This window comes from Anser brachyrhynchus (genome assembly GCF_964034855.1).
Source record: "Anser brachyrhynchus genome assembly, chromosome: Z".
NCBI lineage: Eukaryota > Metazoa > Chordata > Aves > Anseriformes > Anatidae > Anser > Anser brachyrhynchus.
In genome coordinates this window covers 44,617,987-44,635,784 of record NC_137697.1, presented here as the reverse complement: position 1 = coordinate 44,635,784, position 17,798 = coordinate 44,617,987, and the positions used below count along the sequence as shown (strand labels likewise).

Below are 17,798 nucleotides of genomic sequence, written 5' to 3'. Positions count from 1 at the left end.
TATAAAAGAATTAAGTCCTTAAGCTTAGTTCACAAGAATCATCTAGAAAGAATGGGCTGGATATAACATGTAACAGCAAAAACTAAACCAACAGCTATGTACAGAAAAGTGGGTAAATCTGGTTTTAAGAATGAAAGTAATAAGCGATTAGAGACAAAGAAACAAATTCATCCTTTACATTTCTCTGTTGCTTGTGACATCTAGTGGGTATACAAAACAAACTTGGAATAGCAAATAGAAATCCCTGTTTTTTTTTTTTTTTTTTTTGTTTTGTTTTGTTTTTTCAGGGTTTGGTTCAGTTATTTCCTTCTTCTATAAGGAAATCATTTCCATTTCCCCCATCAACAAATGTCAAAAAAGGTACCAGATATTTTCACGATTTACATGCAGCTTTGAGCACCTCAGAGCTGAATTTGCCACATAGAATTCCATGGCAGAAGTCATTTCTGAGCACACAAAGGCAAGAAGGTGTTTGTGAGCAGACAGCACGGGTTTACCAAGGGCAAATGATGTCACTGCTTTCAACCCTGAGGTCACTGGTACAAAGGTATGAAGGGAGCTGTGGATGTTGCTTGATTTAGCAAGGGTTTTGAGTGAGCCTCCCATAGAGAGATTGCCATTAGTGGGATACAGGCTGAATAAAAGTGAGTGGAAAACTGTCTGGACTGCTGCCTTAAAGAGTTGTAAGAAGTGATGCAAAGTCCAGCTGGAGTCTAGGAAAGAGGTGCAGACCCTCAGGCATCAGTACTGGGATAAGTAACAGTTTAATGTGCTCACTAACAACCTGGATTATGGTACAAGAGTGCACTTTCTGCAAGTTTGCAGATGATGCCAAACTGGGGGCACCAGTCAATATGCTGGAGAACAGAGTGGCTATCCAGAGTGACAAGGACAGCTTGAAAAAAATGGGCTAGAAGTTATCTCAAGAAGTCCAACAAAGGCAGAAGTCTCACATCTAGGATTGACAAAAGTGATGGAACGATACTGGTGGAGTCCAGCTGCCTACAAAACTGCTCTGAGAAAATGATTACGGGAGTCCTAGTAGACAAAAACCTTAACATGCATCAGTGGTCCACCCCTGAAGCAAAGAAGGCCATCCCCATGGGCTGTATCAGTATGACCATACCATCCAATTCAGCAAAGAGCCCCTTTGCCTCCATTTGGCACTTGTAAAACTGCATTAAAGTACTGTGTACGTTTTTGACTCTTCAATAGAAGAGAGAAATGGACATGGAGAAAGAAGTACAAGGCAAGGACACTGCACTGGTCAAGGAGCTGGAGCTCTTGCCCTGTGTAGGAAGATCGATGGAACAATGTTTATCCAGCATCAAGAACAAAAGGTTTTGAGGGTTTATCACTATCTACCAAAGGATGCAGAGAAAGTGGAGCCAGACTTTTCCAGGATGCTCACAGCTTTCAGACAAGAGGGAACAAACACAAGTTGGAACATGCAAAACTCTGATTAGATGTCAATGTAGAAGTTTTCACTATGAGGGTGAAGAAATAATGGAACAGGATGTCCAGAGATGTTGTGGAATCTCAGTCACTGAAGGTGTTCAAAACTCTACAGACAGGACACACACCTGAACAAGCTGACCTGATCAGACCTTCTTATTGAAAGGTCTGACTAAATGGCCTGGTGGAGGTCCCTTCTCATTTATATTTTTCTGTGACTCTAAGAAGTCTATTTCTGCTCTTAGGGGGTGTCTTACCCACTGCTGATGTGAATTAAGAAAGTGACATTACACGAGTAATCCTAAACTTTATATTTTCTGTCCATGTAAATGACTCCATCCTTCTTTTTAATGTTAATAACCCATTGAATACTTTAAAGGAGTAAGATAAGAATGCATACATGCATTCAGGATTTCACACTGTTGTTCAGTTTCTTCGGTATCCTTTTTGATGAGAACTATTTGCAATAACACCAACTTCAAGAAAGACAAAAAATTATATTTCTGTTAAGCTATTCAGCATCAGTTTTGATTATTGTTGACAACCTCATTTTAAAGGATGTACGATTATTATTATCATTCTGAAAAGCAATTCTCACTATATTCATTCTTTAAAAACACATCCTAGCTGGACAGTAATTGGGGTTACACTTGTCAGTTTGATACACACAGAACACCTTCTACAGTTACATCTAATGTTGAGCAGTTCTACATTAATATTTCTCCAGAGTCATCTTGGTTTCAAAATACAAACAATGTTCCCATTTACTACAAAGCAAAAAGTAGAGATTTCTGAGAGTGATAGGTTTATTCTAAATGACTACATATGGACATAGTGCCTAAATTATTTTTGTGCTAATCACATAGTGTAGCACTAAAAATGTTTTGTTCGTAATCATTAAAACTGACTTTATCAGCATCTCTATGACCTTCTACAGACAGCTAAGGAATTTCTCTAAAAGATTTTAAAAGAAAATTCTGATTTGACCCCCAATTCATGAAAGCACTTTAAGTTGTGTTTAAGTTGTTTTGATGGATAAGAATAGTTTCAGGAACTGATCTCAAGTATTATGATAACTGGTTCTTTTTTTCCTCCTTCTCATACTTTTTCCTGTATGACAGAATTAACCAGAACAAGTAACTTCTCAAATTCCTCCCATAAAAGATTTGTTATACAGAAAAGCAATCCTTCATTTAGTTACTTGTATGTGATTCTAACACAAGCAGCAATTTGCTCTAATGTTATTTCATGTATCAGAAAGCAAAAGATAACTCATCTTTAAACTATCATGCAAACAAAATAAGCACCCTAAATTATTCTAATTTCTAACTGTGACAGCTTTTCCAACCTGAAGTGTAGCTACTGGACCATAAAGGAAAACTTTATAAAAGTATAAATAATAAATCTCTTTCTGGAAGCTTACTGGTTCAGCTGGCAAGTACACTGCATAAAACACGTACGTGCAGATTGTTGCATATAACTACCCATAATTTTCTTCCTTATTTATTTCTTTTACCTCTTTCACATTGAGGGCCAGTAAATCCGTAGACACATGCACAGCGATTAGGTCCAATACACCGTCCTCCATTCTGGCAGCCTTTTTCACATACAGCTTTAATTAACAACAAAAAGAAATGTTTTTAAAGTGACGCTAATGACATTTCAGATTCACATATGTGCTATTCAAAACTTATTTTTCCCTTCAACTACTCTAAGTCTCTGTGGACCTGAAGATCAAACACCAACAATAATGACTGTTCAGGTCAAATTCCATTAGTACTTACAACTGCTTCATCTTAATTGCAAACAGCTGTTTAATTAATCATATTCAGCACAGCTTTTTAGCAGACACTTAACTTCAGTTTATTTTTAAACAGTTGTACAGCACTAGTCACTAATCGTAAGAACTCATATCCATCACCAAAGGTATCAGATACAAACTCAACTAATTTGTGCACAGATTAAGTTGTACTGTCCACTCACAACAGCAACAAACCTCTCAGGAAGGGGGGTTTCTTGGAGAGTCAGGGAGACAGGTAACTCAGTGCTTAGAATTCATACTGCTAGCAGAGCAAGTATGTCACTTGGAGCAAGGAAAAAGAATTAGCAGTTTAACTTATCTTTAAGTACCTTGAGAAACTATGTTTCCTGAAAGATCCACCAAAGGAACAAAATTCCTTTTTCTTGGTATAAATCCACAGAATACATAGATGGAGAAGGTATTTTTACACTTGTGGAACTTCTGTGCACCCACTCATGCTATTTATCAATGGTGTGAATCAAGAAACAAATCCTCCCAAAGCACTGAAATCTTCTCAATTTGAAAAGAAGACTGTTCATCAGCTTGTTTTAAAAATACCGTTAAAGTGTTTTAATCAACTCCATCTATTACCAAGCTCATTGCTTCCAGGACATATAAACCATGTTCAGAGTTAGCATACACTCCAAATCAACTCATTTAACCTGAAAGATAGTCCCAATGTCTTCAAGTCACCTGAACAGCAAAGGGATTCCAGTCTAGTTTCTATTTCTACACTGCCTTCCTACACAGGTCTCCCCACATTAATAATGGGGTTTGTTACATATTTGAGTATCCAGTACAAAAGAACCTCAGGAATCTAGAGTCAGTAAATCTTTCATGTTGGAAAAATGCACTGTAACACCATGGTGAACATAAAAATATTCACCGAGAGCAGTTTCCAAAGTTCATTCAGATTTTCTGGGTTGCTTTACAGACACTGCTTAAATAGCCAATCATCTTTCCCTTTCCCTTTCCCTTTCCCTTTCCCTTTCCCTTTCCCTTTCCCTTTCCCCTTCCCTTTCCCCTTCCCTTTCCCCTTCCCTTTCCCTTTCCCTTTCCCTTTCCCCTTCCCTTTCCCCTTCCCTTTCCCCTTCCCTTCCCTTCCCTTCCCTTCCCTTCCCTTCCCTTCCCTTCCCTTCCCTTCCCTTCCCTTCCCTTCCCTTCCCTTCCCTTCCCTTCCCTTCCCTTCCCTTCCCTTCCCTTCCCTTCCCTTCCCTTCCCTTCCCTTCCCTTCCCTTCCCTTCCCTTCCCTTCCCTTCCCTTCCCTTCCCTTCCCTTCCCTTCCCTTCCCTTCCCCTTCCCCTTCCCCTTCCCCTTCCCCTTCCCCTTCCCCTTCCCCTTCCCCTTCCCCTTCCCCTTCCCCTTCCCCTTCCCCTTCCCCTTCCCCTTCCCCTTCCCCTTCCCCTTCCCCTTCCCCTTCCCCTTCCCCTTCCCCTTCCCCTTCCCTTTCCTATTTTTTTCTTACTGGAAACATGCCTTGTCTGAGAGCAGTCATTCTTTGACCCAATACTTTAAAATGAGCAGGAAGGGGCCAGCAACTCTTAAAAGTAAATTTAACTGTGATGAGGGTCACACTGTAGACTACAATTATTATTAACTAGAATTTTAGAGAGTTCTACCCAGGCAAAATTAAAACTAAAACAAGTCTGCTTCAGCATTTGCAGAGAAGACTAAAATAAAAGGATGTTCCTCCACATTACTCAGTCTAAGCATTCTTTGCACAGTGATTTTTATGTGTTTCTAGTTTCTTCAGAGTACCTTCAGCAATTAATTTCTCAGCTAATATCTAGCCAGCTGCCCTCATAATACACTAGGTCTTTGAATCCTTCTTCATCTCTGCAGCTTTAGTCATTTTTATTGTTTACTCTATCTGTATAGCTTGTCAACACTCTTTTGTGATAGGTAGAGCTGTGCAAATAATTGACTTTCTAGTTTGTCTGCCAAATTGAAAAAACATCCAAGAGCTTGAACCATATTTAATATTTTTCTTTAGTCAAACAGAAAAACATGCTATAACAGCAGCTAAGCTCCTCTTCTGAGAAACTTCTTCAAAGAGAATGAAATATTAGTGATCATCTGGTTTAAAAAAAAAAAAAAAAAAGGTGAGTGGGATGTATACTGTCATCATTCCCAAAGGGTTCTTCCAGCCAAAACTATTCAGTGAATTCAATCCCTAATCTGAATTTCAGAGACTACAAATGCACTTCATGCATGAGCTGACTTCCAGCTACACATAGTCCCCCAGAATAACACTTTTCTCTTAGACATTTTGCTGTATTTCTGCATATGGGCTTTCTCCTATCTTCTTAGACTGCCTGAAGTGGGAGGGCTGGTTGTGGGACCAATGTGGGCTTAAACCCGGACACACGGCAATGGCTACTTACGCTGCCCGCAGTAGGCCCCGATGTAGCCCTTCTGGCACTGGCACCGGTCGTCAGCACAGGTACCGCCGTTCATGCACCTGATGCTGCACTGCTGCGCTGCAGAGGGCCCAGACAGACACACAGACACGAGCGTTACAGGAAAATACCACAGCGTGGATGGATAAAAACAAAGACATCTGAAAGCAGACGTGAACTTCATACAGCATGTGCTGTGTATTTAAAGGTACGCTCAGGTATCCTGTAACCAAAGCTGTTACTTGCAGCTATTGGTAAACCATTATTTTAAAAGCATCAGTGAAAGAGGTTCTCCATGATCATATTTAGCAACGTAGCACTTCCAGTTATCTTGAAGGCCACGCAATCTTCATTTCTTACAAAAACAAACTCAAGGAAAACGTTAATACTACACATATTTATTTTTAAACACGCTTATCCATTTAAACACGTCATTTTTTCAGTTTGTCACACAGAGTAAATATGCACGTGTATCAATTTTTATCAATAAAACTAGAGATACACTCAAGTGCAAGACATATGTATGCAGTAATGAAAAGTTATTCTTAAAGGTTTTACATGGTATTTTTAAGTTGACACATTAAGGAGAATTACTTAAAATGAAATCTCTAAGGAAAAAAAATAGAGCAAGTCCTTACTAGATTTTGGTCCACAAGTAGGTGATATTTGTCCACTTGCACAAGTACACATGTTAGGACGGGAACAAAATCCATCACCACAGCTATTTCTACAGATTGCTGAGGAAGAATACATTTAAAAGACAGTGTGATTAACAGTAACCTTAGTCTTAAGTCACAGGAAAAAAAAATCAAACTGTGTTAGTATCTTCTCTTTAAAAAATACACAGAAAATGAAAAAAAAAAAAATCCTCAATTCATTAGGACAGCTAATATATATGCAAAAGTAAATGTATGTTAAATAAAGCAAACAATTTGGGAATAATTGGTATCCCTGACAAACTTGAAGACAAACAGAACTGAAGATGGCATATTCAAACACTGGTCAGACCACTTAATACAGATAATAAACTCTTTCCCTAATTAGAAACGTCAGCCCATTATACAAGCAATGTAAAATTATTGAAATTATATATTCTAGACCACAAGGCCTGTAAAAAAATTTAGCAAGAATCCAAGATTTGAATGATTATATAACTCATGAATTCTAACTGTTGGTATGGCTCCTCTCTTACTGTCACTATTCTAGAAGCATTTTAGGGGCTGTCTTTTGGAAGATTATCCATCCTTTACTCAAACCTGCTTTGTGGAAAGCCAACATTTGAATACCGAGCTTTCCAGATTGTTACCCTAAATACTGTTTCTGTACTCAAATATTCCCACAATCTCACTGTGAAACTAACTTTAAACAAATCTCAGGGAAGCCCCTCCACACTGCATTACATGTGGACATTGTGCATGCCATTGTACTCTCCTCACGATGCCCCATGTCGTGCCATACTCCTCTTTCACCAGCCAAGGGAACTCTATTGTGCAAAGAAACCACAGAACCAGAGAAGAGTTGAAGTCTAAATCCAGACTATAAATGAGATTCTCCAAAATAAATTGGAGCTTGAGAGACCGGTGGGTGAGGATGAGGTGAACAGTCTACCCAGGAAGATGCCAAAGGCGAGGAAGTCGACTCCACGCCTCAGGACTGCCTCCACTAAGAAAAAAAGAAGGGTGATCGTTGTAGGCGACTCCCTTCTCAGCGGAACAGAGGGCCCTATTTGTCGACCTGACCCTACCCATAGGGAAGTCTGTTGCCTCCCTGGGGTCAGAGTCAGGGATATTGCCAGAAAGCTTCCTAACCTGGTTCGCCTCTCTGACTACTATCCTCTTTTGATAGTCCAGGCTGGCAAAGATGATATTGAAGAGAGAAGCCTGAAGGCTATCAAATGGTACTTTAGGGGACTGGGACAATTAGTAGATGGAGCGGGAGTACAGGTTGTGCTTTCCTCTATCCCTACAGTGGCAGGGAGGTGTATAGAGAGGACTCGGAAAGCTCACCTGATAAACAGGTGGCTCAGAGGCTGGTGCCAATGCAGAAATTTTGGTTTTTGTGACCATGGGGCGCTTTACTTGGAACCCGGCCCGCTAACTGCAGATGGGTCCCACCTGTCTCAAAGGAGAAAACAGACACTAGCGCAGGAGCTGGCAGGGCTCATTGAGAGGGCTTTAAACTAGGTAGGAAGGGGGATGGGGAGGGAATAAGGCTTGTTAGAGGTGTGCCAGGGAGAACAATGTCAGGTCTGGGGGAGCAGGCAATGGCCCAGCTGAAGTACATCTACACTAATGCACGCAGCATGGGCAACAAACAGGAGGAGCTGGAAGCCATTGTGCAGCAGGCTAGCTTGTTGCCATCACTGAAATGGGGTGGGACCACTCCCATGACTGGAGTGCTGCAATGACTGGCTATAGGCTCTTCAGAAGGGACAGACAGCACAGAAGGGGTGGTGGTGTGGCTCTCTATATTAGAGAGTGTTTTGATGTTGTGGAACTCGAGGCTGAGTCTGGGAATGATAAGGTTGAGTCCCTATGGGTTAGGATCAGCAGGAAGGCCAACAAGGCATGCATCCTGGTGAGGGTTTGTTACAGACCGCCAAACCAGGATGAGGAGATGGATGAGGAATTCTACAGGCAGCTGGCAAAAGCTGCAAAATTGTCAGCTCTTGTCCTCGTGGGGGACTTATCCTGGCAATGTAATACAGCTCAGAGGAAGCAGTCTAGGAGGTTTCTGGAGAGCGTGGAAGATAGTTTCCTGATGCAGCTGGTTAGTAAGCCTACCAGGGGAGGTGCCCCGCTCGACCTTCTGTTCACAAACAGAGAAGGACTGGTGGGAGATGTGGTGGTCAGGAGCTGTCTTGTGCAGAATGACCATGAAATGGTAGAGTTCTCTATTCTTGGCGAAGTTACGAGGGGGACCAGTAAAACTGCTGTCTTAGACTTCCGGAGGGCAGACTTTGAGCTGTTCAGGACACTGGTTGGCAGAGTCCCTTGGGAGGCAGTTCTGAAGGGCAGAGGAGTCCAGGAAGGCTGGGCACTCCTCAAGAAGGAAATCTTAATGGCTCAGGAGCGGTCTGTCCCCACGTGCCCAAAGACAAGCCAGCGTGGAAGAAGACCAGCCCGGCTGAACAGAGAGCTGTGGCTAGAGCTTAGGAAAAAAAAGAGGGTTTATGATCTTTGGAAAAGAGGACAGGCCACTCAGAAGGATTATAAGGATGTTGTAAGGATGTGTAGGGACAAAATGAGAAAGGCCAAACTCATCTGGAGCTCAGTCTGGCTACTGCTGTTAGAGATAACAGAAAATGTTTTTATAAATGCATTAACACAAAAAGGAGGACTAAGGAGAATCTCCATCCTTTACTGGACGCGGGGGGAAACTTAGTGACGAGAAATGAGGAAAAGGCTGAGGTGCTTAATGCCTTCTTTGCCTCAGTCTTTAGCGGCAAGACCACTTGTTCTCTAGATACCCAATACCCTGAGCTGGTGGAAGGGGATTGGGAGCAGGATGTGGCCCTCACAATCCACGAGGAAGTGGTTGGCGACCTGCTACAGCACTTAGATGTACGCAAGTTGATGGGGCCGGATGGGATCCACGCAAGGGTACTGAGAGAACTGGCGAAAGAACTGGCCAAGAAACTTTCCGTCATTTATCAGCAGTCCTGGCTATCAGGGGAGGTCCCAGTCGACTGGTGGCTAGCAAACGTGACGCCCATCTACAAGAAGGGCCAGAAGGTAGACCCGGGAAACTATAGGCCTGTTAGTTTGACCTCAGTGCCAGGGAAGCTCATGGAGCAGATTACCTTGAGTGTCATCACGTGGCACTTGCAGGGCAAGCAGGCGATCAGGCCCAGTCAGCATGGGTTTATGAAAGGCAGGTCCTGCCTGACAAACCTGATCTCCTTCTATGACAAAGTAACACGCTTGGTGGATGAGCGAAAGGCTGTGGATGTGGTCTACTTTGACTTCAGTGAGGCTTTTGACACCATTTCCCACAGCATTCTCCTCGAGAAACTGGCTGCTCTTGGCTTGGACTGGCATACACTTCGTTGGGTTAGAAACTGGCTGGGTAGCCGGGCCCAAAGAGTCATGGTTAATGGAGTTAAATCCAGCTGGAGGCCGGTTACTAGTGGAGTCCCCTAGGGCTCAGTACTGGGGCCAGTTCTCTTTAACATCTTTATCGATGATCTGGATGAGGGGATTGAGTGCACTTTCAATAAGTTTGCAGACAACACCAAGTTAGGCGCATGTGTCGATCTGCTTGAGGGTAGGAAGGCTCTGCAGGAGGATCTGGATAGGCTGGACCGATGGGCTGAGGCCAACTGTATGAAGTTCAACAAGGCCAAGTGCTGGGTCCTGCACCTGGGGTACATCAACCCCAAGCAGTGCTACAGGCTGGGAGAGGAGTGGTTAGAAAGCTGCCTGGCAGAGAAGGACCTGGGAGTACTGGTTGATAGTCGGCTGAATATGAGCCAGCAGTGTGCTCAGGTGGCCAAGAAGGCCAAGAGCATCCTGGCTTGTATAAGAAACAGTGTGGCCAGGAGGGCTAGGGAAGTGATTGTCCCCCTGTACTCGGCTCTGGTGAAGCCGCACCTCGAGTACTGTGTTCAGTTTTGGGCCCCTCGCTACAAGAAGGACATCGAGGTGCTCGAGAGAGTCCAGAGAAGGGCAACGAAGCTGGTGAGGGGTCTGGAGAACAGGTCTTATGAGGAGCAGCTGAGGGAGCTGGGATTGTTCAGCCTGGAGAAGAGGAGGCTCAGGGGCGACCTTATCACACCCTACAGGTACCTTAAAGGAGGCTGTAGAAAGGTGGGGGTTGGTCTATTCTCCCACGTGCCTGGTGACAGGACGAGGGGGAATGGGCTAAAGTTGCGCCAGGGGAGGGTTATTGATATTAGGGTTTTAGGGTATTAGGATATTGATATGAGGGTTATTGGATATTAGGAGGAACTTCTTTACTGAAAGGGTTGTTAGGCGTTGTAATAGGCTGCCCAGGGAAGTGGTTGTGTCACCATCCCTGGAGGTCTTTAAAAGATGTTTAGTTGTAAAGCTTATTGATATGATTTAGTGGAGGACTTGTTAGTGTTATGTCAGAGGTTGGACTAGATGATCTTGGAGGTCTCTTCCAACCTAGATGATTCTGTGATTCTGATTCTGAGATCCAAATGAATTCATCTAAATAATGTGTTGGATCAGCAAATGCACCATAACAGAGCCTGAGACATTAAGAGCTAGTATAGAACAAAAGGACCTCAGAAGCATTCATCTTGTAGGACACAGCTTGTAAACAAATATATATATATATGTGTATATAAAATAAAAAAGCAAGTATCACAGTTCCTTTGTAACTGTTTCTAGGCTTTTTGAGAGAATCAGATAATGAGAAACACATCTCCACTGAAGGACTTCAAGAGGAACACTTTCCTCATATTCCTCATGCAGGTAATCTGGCAAGGATATCTGCCAAATAATGGGACAAAACCCATTCCTACACATCAAAAAAAAAAAAAAAAAAGACAAAAAAATATACCTGCCCATACATATAAAAAAAAAAAAAAAAAGAAAGGAGAAATAAGACTTTTCCCAGAACACTTGTGCTCCACTTCCAATTCAGGAGAACATACATAGATGAAAAACATCTCTTATAATGAAACAATCTCTTTTCTTGCCCCATTAAAGGTGTTCAAATATGCTCCCTTCAAAATGTACATGCTATTACCTTTTCTCCACCAAATACAAAGCTCAGTACCGACGTTCATGTTCAAACCAGACAAGACTTTGTACACCTCAGTCCTCCTTGACATAATTGGTTAAATGCCACATTTTGTTTCCCGGAGGAGTAGACAAAGTCACATTTGTGGTCGTTTGACATTGTTCTTCTGGGCATCAAGAAGATGCAATGTGGATTATCAACATTATGTGGATCATCAACACCTTCTCTACCACTATGCCCTGGCTGTGAAGGCAGCAGATGTGAGAGTTTATGAGGCTTTGATAGTTGGAATTAGAGGCATACCACTGACTGATATGAAATGTTTTTTCTATTAGGAGACTTGAAAGTGAGAAAGAGAAATCTGAATTAAAGCACTTGACAGACACAGAGAATAGTGTTGTTCAGTCCATCTTTACACAAGATAGCCCAATCTCCTCATGTCTACATTAAACCACTTTCTTAGTTTATTATCTGTTAGACGAACAATTTTTATCAGCTTAAAGCCCTATAGCTGAAAGCATTTTCCAAACACGCTTTCATCTGTACAGCTTGTTTAAAGAGAAAGCTAAATCAACCAGACCTTTTTTTTTCTTTAGATAAAAGATCATGTTTAATCATAATATTTCACCAACCACAAATAATTGCTATCACATTATCAACTGAAAACAGAATAAAGTCAGAATAGTTTCCTGTTGACCTACCACTAGTCCACAGCTCTCACTTTGTGAAACAATACTTTATAATTAGTGTACGTTGTAGCCGGTGATTTTAATCAGCTCATCTCCACTAAGAAGTTTACTGTCCCCTCCATCATCCTGTGCAGGAGGCTTTCTCTAGCTAAACAGATCTAGTTAGAGGATCCATTGTCTCAACAAACGTGTAAGTGTAAAAATCTGTGCTCTTAAACTTTCACCAAAAATACAACTTGGAAAGCATTACTGCCAGTCCGACAGCTGGTCTGGCAAAATCATTCACTCTTCAAACATGTTAGAGAGCTGCAATTAAACTCCAGTAAGTTAAACATGAGCTAAAGGGTGACTTTTGTGCATAGAAATTGTTGTAAGTCAGTGGTTATTATGTGAAAACACCTGAGACTGAGGTCTTTTTAGGAGTCACTGAGAATCGCAATTTAAGAGTAAGTTATTAAGATTCCTGAAAGCACCTAAATCATTGTCTCTCCCTGACTGCAACCGAGATGGATACCCAGCTGACTTTGAAAACGCTATTGCAGGTCAATAGTGTATTGGGCAGCCTAAATCCACTTTAAAAACTCAGTTTCACATTTAAGTAAGTAAATACTGAGACTTGATAAGAGATAATAAATATGGACTGAACGTTCTGAGGAGCTCCTTTTATTCCACAGTGGTATTGCCACCATCATCTTCCTTGCTCTGAATGATGCAGCTAGTCTTTGCTTGGAAATGCTATGGTCAACCTGAGATGAAAATCAGCAATCCGTGGCAGACTTATAAGAAACATTAGCAAGGCCAATTTACTCATGCAAAATGAACAGATGTGAACAAGTCCTGCGTCATCAGGCAGCAGCCCAAAAGTCACCTTTAAGTTTCACAGTTGTTGGTTTACCTCCCTCTTCTTCTCCAGTTTAGTCCTCAATGTCTGCAGTTCATTAGACTGAATATTACAAAGACTTGCATTGCTTATGCAAAGGGCAGCACATTCTTTAACCTGAGTTCTGAAGCTGAGCATACTTATTAGGAAAAGGGATGATAACTGCTTAGGATCAATGGGAACAGCCCCTCATTTAAAAAAAAAAAAAAACAAAAAAACATGAGTGTCTAATATCAGTGTTATCTAAAAGATAGAAACTTAATACTGTATTTCCTTTCTAGGTAGACGTTTCCTACACAGAGTATTCTGCAGATTTTTTTTTTTTTTTTGCCAAGCCATGTCAACAGCCACATCTGTCAGCACAATGTCTATTATGACCCAGCAATAATCACAGTCTACATGCTTTATACCTACAAAAATACAACTAAAAATGATAGGCAGGAGAATAAGCACTCCAGAGGTAAAAAAGTTTTCCATTGGACTGTAATTCCAAGCCTACCACAAAAGTTCCAGAAAACTTCAGATCTCATTTGCTTTATATCAAGACCTTTTCAGCTTTTTTTTTTTTTTTTCTGTTATTACAGTGGATTATTTGATTTCTGGAAGATTTTTTTATTATTATTATTTTTCCTTCACTGTCTTGTTGTTTTAAAAATAAAATAAAATTGGTGGAAACGTGCCTCTGACAACAACACCGAAGAAAACACAACAATTCACCAATCTTTCAATTACAGGAAATATAGACCTGTAAATCCGTAACTATTTTTTTTCTTTTTTTGTTTTTCTTTAAGGAAAAAAAAGTCACACATAAGGTAAAAGACAGAACTGGCCAAATTAATTACAGAAAGAATTCTCTTTTCTCATACTAAATGGATCAGTAACTCACAGAAAAACACTTATTCTTCTTATTACCCTTAGGGCAGTAGAAACTTAAAGTCAGACACTTACGAACAATACACTGATTTCCTCCAGGGAGCGTTTTCCATCCAGGGCAACAGTACGAATGGAATCTAGAGCCACACACATTTGGCCTGCAACACAGACAAATACAGGCATATATAAAAATATAAATCTGTACAAGCAGAACCCAAAGTTTTATGTTCTCAGAGGGGAAGAAATGTAAATCTACCAATACAAATATAACCACGAAACACATAAAAAAGGTGTGGAGAAGATGTCTAAAAGAAAAAAAAAATCCTCCCTAAAAGGAATACAACTTTCTTCTGCTACAAGGAGTTCCAAGCCATTTTATTTCACATTAGTGAAATGGTCAGTGTGACTAGTTAGCGTGAAAAGGAGAGGCAGGATAAGGCAAGAGCAGGCCACATTCATCCCTGGGGGAACCACGGAGGAGCCGCCGGAGATGAGCTTGGCTCCACGCTCACGCGCGGTGTCACAAGTCCGGCTATAAAAGTTGGCTTTGTGCTGCGTTTGACACAGGACAAGGGGGATGAGTGCTCGTAAAGATTTATGGACTAAACCAAGGTAACAAGAACTCCCCCAAAACGCCAAGAGAAAGAAAGAAAGAAAAAAAAAAAAAAAAGACTTTTTGTACAGTTTCCCGGAGCAGAAACCCGCTCAGCACAAAACAAAGCCACGGGCGAGCTGCCCCGCTGCTGCAACCCGCAGCGCGAGCGGAGCGCGGGGCTCCCGCTACCGGGGACGGGCGCGGGGCTGCGCGGGGCAGCGGCTCCCTCCCGAGCCGTGCCGTGCAGAGCCGAGCCGTGCCGTGCCTACCCGCGGAGCACGTCCTGCTGTCCTCGCCGGCGGACCCGTCCGGCGCTGCCGGCCCCTTCCTCCCGGTGCGCGGCGGCGGGGAAGCTGCCGCCCGCTCCTCCCGCAGGGCGGACCCGCGGCGGCGGCTTTTGTTGCCCGGCGGCTCCCTGCGCGCAGAGGGCCAGGCAGCCGAGCCATAGGAAGCAGGGCTGCACGCACAGCCACCGCCGCCGGCCCATGCTGCGGATGCTGCCCCGGAGGAAGAGCGGCGAGAGACGGGGGAGAGGCGCGCCGGTCCCGCAGCGGGCACCGCTTCTCGTCGCGGGGAGGCTTCAGCCGCTGCGGCTCCTTCTCTCCTCCTCCTCCTCCTCCTCCTCCTCCTCCTCCTCCTCCTCCTCCTCCTCCTCCTCCTCCTCCTCCTCCTCCTCCTCCACCTCCACCTCCACCTCCACCTCCTCCTCCTCCTCCTTCTCCTCCTCCTCCTCCTCACCCCCAGGCTGCCCTGCCGCCTTCAGCGGGACGCGGTGATACCGGCGGCGGGGTCCACGTTGCATCCCCCCCTCCTCTCTCTCCGGGGGAGGGGTGGAGGGGGGGGGCGGGAATGGAGGTGGGGGGGGGGGATAAAAAGTTTAAAAAAAAAAAAAAAAAGAAAAAGCAGAGCCGGTTGGGATTTCCTTCCACCGCCCCCCTCCGAGAGGGGAAATCCAACGGGACCGGGCTGAACCCCCCCACACACCGATACCGTCACCACTACTAATTAACGCCGAGTGCAGCCCGGAGAAAGGAGCGCGGCGGCGGGCCGGGGGTCCCCGCGGCAGGGACGGGGACAGGGGCGGGACGGCGCCTCGCGGCCGCCGGGGTGCGGGGGGGCCCGGGCCGGGCCGATCCGAGCCGGGCCGGGCGGAGGAGAGCGGGACGCGGGGAGTGGGGCCGCCCCACACGTGGGGCTGCGGCGGGGGCCGGGTGGAGGGGGCGGCGGGGGAGGGGAAGGGGGGAGGCCGCAGGGAGGCCCGCGGAGCCCGGTCAGGGGGAGCGGTGCAGGTACGGCCGGCCCCGCCGCAACGTCCCCCGACGGGAGCCTCGCCGAGGCGAGGCCCAGGCCCCAGGCGGAAGGGCACGGCCCGGCCCGGTGGAGGCCGCGGGTGGAGGCTGGTGCTCCGCGGGGCTCCCGGGGAGCTGGAGCCCGGTGGGAGCTTCACGGCTCCCTGGGGAACTCCAGGGGCTGCCAGGGTTTGCACTGAGTTCGCCCTATACTTGGTAGTTTTCTCGGGCTCACTCGTTTAAAATTTTACTTGTTTTCCCTTCACCGTTTCTCCCTACATGATCATCTTAAAATGAATGAGAAAAAAAATGGCTAATTTCCTCGTGACTTCTTTTTAGGCCAAAACCATGCACGCACCTAGATGTTCAGGGTGGTTAGGCACCAGCACAAGCTGTGCAGGCGCCTCCCTGCTCAAAGTCCCCGAGTGCTCCCTGTGGGCCGTTCCGATAACCACAGGGCGCAACTGGTTTTGTTATCTGAGCTGATTAATCGCTTTGAATTACATCTTGAGGTTGAGCACCTCACCGTGCCATGGCTACTGCAGCAGCCACAAAACACTTTTTCTTTTTTCCCTTTAAAGCAAATCAAACAAAACAAAATAGCAGCTGCTTTTGGATGGATGTTATCTGGCACTTCTAATTCTGGAATGAGGAGCAGAAGCCATGCTTTGTTATCTCTGAAATTAAACCCGCCAGCTAAGAGGTCACAAAGCCATCCGCTTATTCAAGTCACTGTCTTGCTTTGATAGTCCAGCTGCTCTCATAGTGGCTGCATGTACAGATCTGTATTCTGATTGACCAGAATACGTTTCTTTGTTGTTGTTGTTCAGATTTGGAAGGCTAGCAAAAGTAAGATTGCAGGGGTCTGAGTCTTTGAAGGTAAACCTTTAATTAGGGGACAATTTAATGAAGGAACAAATGAATGAAGACAACTGGAAAGAAGAGTTCAGGAACCTCAAGGATATAGGTGATGTTTGGTATTTCATCAGATCAGAAGCTGTTAAACCTGTCATGAATGAGGTGCTCCTAACAAAGGCAGGGAGAGAGAAGGATTCCATGCCTGCTCGGGTGAATAACTATCTCAAGAAAAATGCAAAGAATAGGCAGATAGCCTACAAAGAATAAAAAGGAAAGGACCAATCTGAGATAAGCTTAGGGCCTTGGGTGTCAGGAAGCACAGAGATAAAGAAGTAATTCCCCAAAGTTAAACAGAGCTACATCTTGAAAAGAATGACACAAAAAAATCTTAAAAATAGTAATAGCAATGAAAACAACAACAAAGTGAACCAGTTACACAGTAGGGATTAAGGAAAGAAATAGTTACAGTTCAAAACCAAGAGGTAGATACGTTGTATTAGTTTTTACTAAGAAACTGTAGATACTGAGCACAAGAACAAAAACAACTGGTCAGGTGCCACAACTGATGTGTAGGTAAGGCTTAAAGACCTTGGGAAAAAAAGAAAATAGTTGAAGAAAAAAATGGTATAAACTGACCATAACTCAAATTAGTGCTACAATAAGAATACTTTCTTACATAAGACAGGAATACAGCTCTGCATTGGAAAATCTAGAACCTAAAACTTTAAGTACTTTTTAGGATGAAACTAAATTACATTAGGAAAGATGTCATAGACTGTCTGCCAACTGTTAATAAGCATATGAATTTAATGAGATTCCCTCCCATCCCATTTCCTAGATATTATAATAATAGCTAGGAAATAGATAATACCTCATGGTATGAATATCTTTCATGGATAATATCTTTCATGGATAATACCAGGATGTATTGACATCGAGCGATGCAGAAGGATGAATGATGTCTAAATTGCTCTAGCTGATGTTACACTTCAAGTCTGAACAATTCTAATAAAAATAGGCCCTAGTGTTATATATAGTGCATATTCAGGAAACATATAACTGTACATTTATATTCAGAAAATATTCCCAGAGAAAAGATCTTATTTTAATGCTGATTATTTTGGAGTCCACATTTTTCCCATGTAGTTGACGTTTTTGTTTCCAGACAAGGTTGGGAGTTATTTTTAAGTAAAGGCGCTCCTGTTATTTTGACATTTGTGAACAAAGATAAAATGCGGGTTGTTATG

General features: G+C 43.6%; 1 protein-coding gene across 2 annotated transcripts in view; it reads right to left on the bottom strand.

Moving 5' to 3' along the window:
- Nucleotides 1-15,046, bottom strand: part of FBN2 (fibrillin 2) — a 190,018-nt gene extending 174,972 nt beyond the window's left edge. Inside the window, exons 1-5 of one of the 2 annotated variants that reach the window (XM_080575090.1) lie at nt 14,674-15,046; nt 13,885-13,967; nt 6,294-6,392; nt 5,641-5,736; nt 2,972-3,067 (exon numbers count right to left, since the gene is read on the bottom strand). In XM_080575090.1, coding sequence (XP_080431216.1) covers nt 2,972-3,067; nt 5,641-5,736; nt 6,294-6,392; nt 13,885-13,967; nt 14,674-14,891 — 592 coding nt within the window. In that variant the 5' untranslated portion in view covers nt 14,892-15,046. The remainder of the gene's footprint in view (nt 1-2,971; nt 3,068-5,640; nt 5,737-6,293; nt 6,393-13,884; nt 13,968-14,673) is intronic. The other variant, XM_080575089.1, reaches the window with a different exon arrangement.
- Between the last annotated feature and the right edge of the window lie 2,752 nt (nt 15,047-17,798).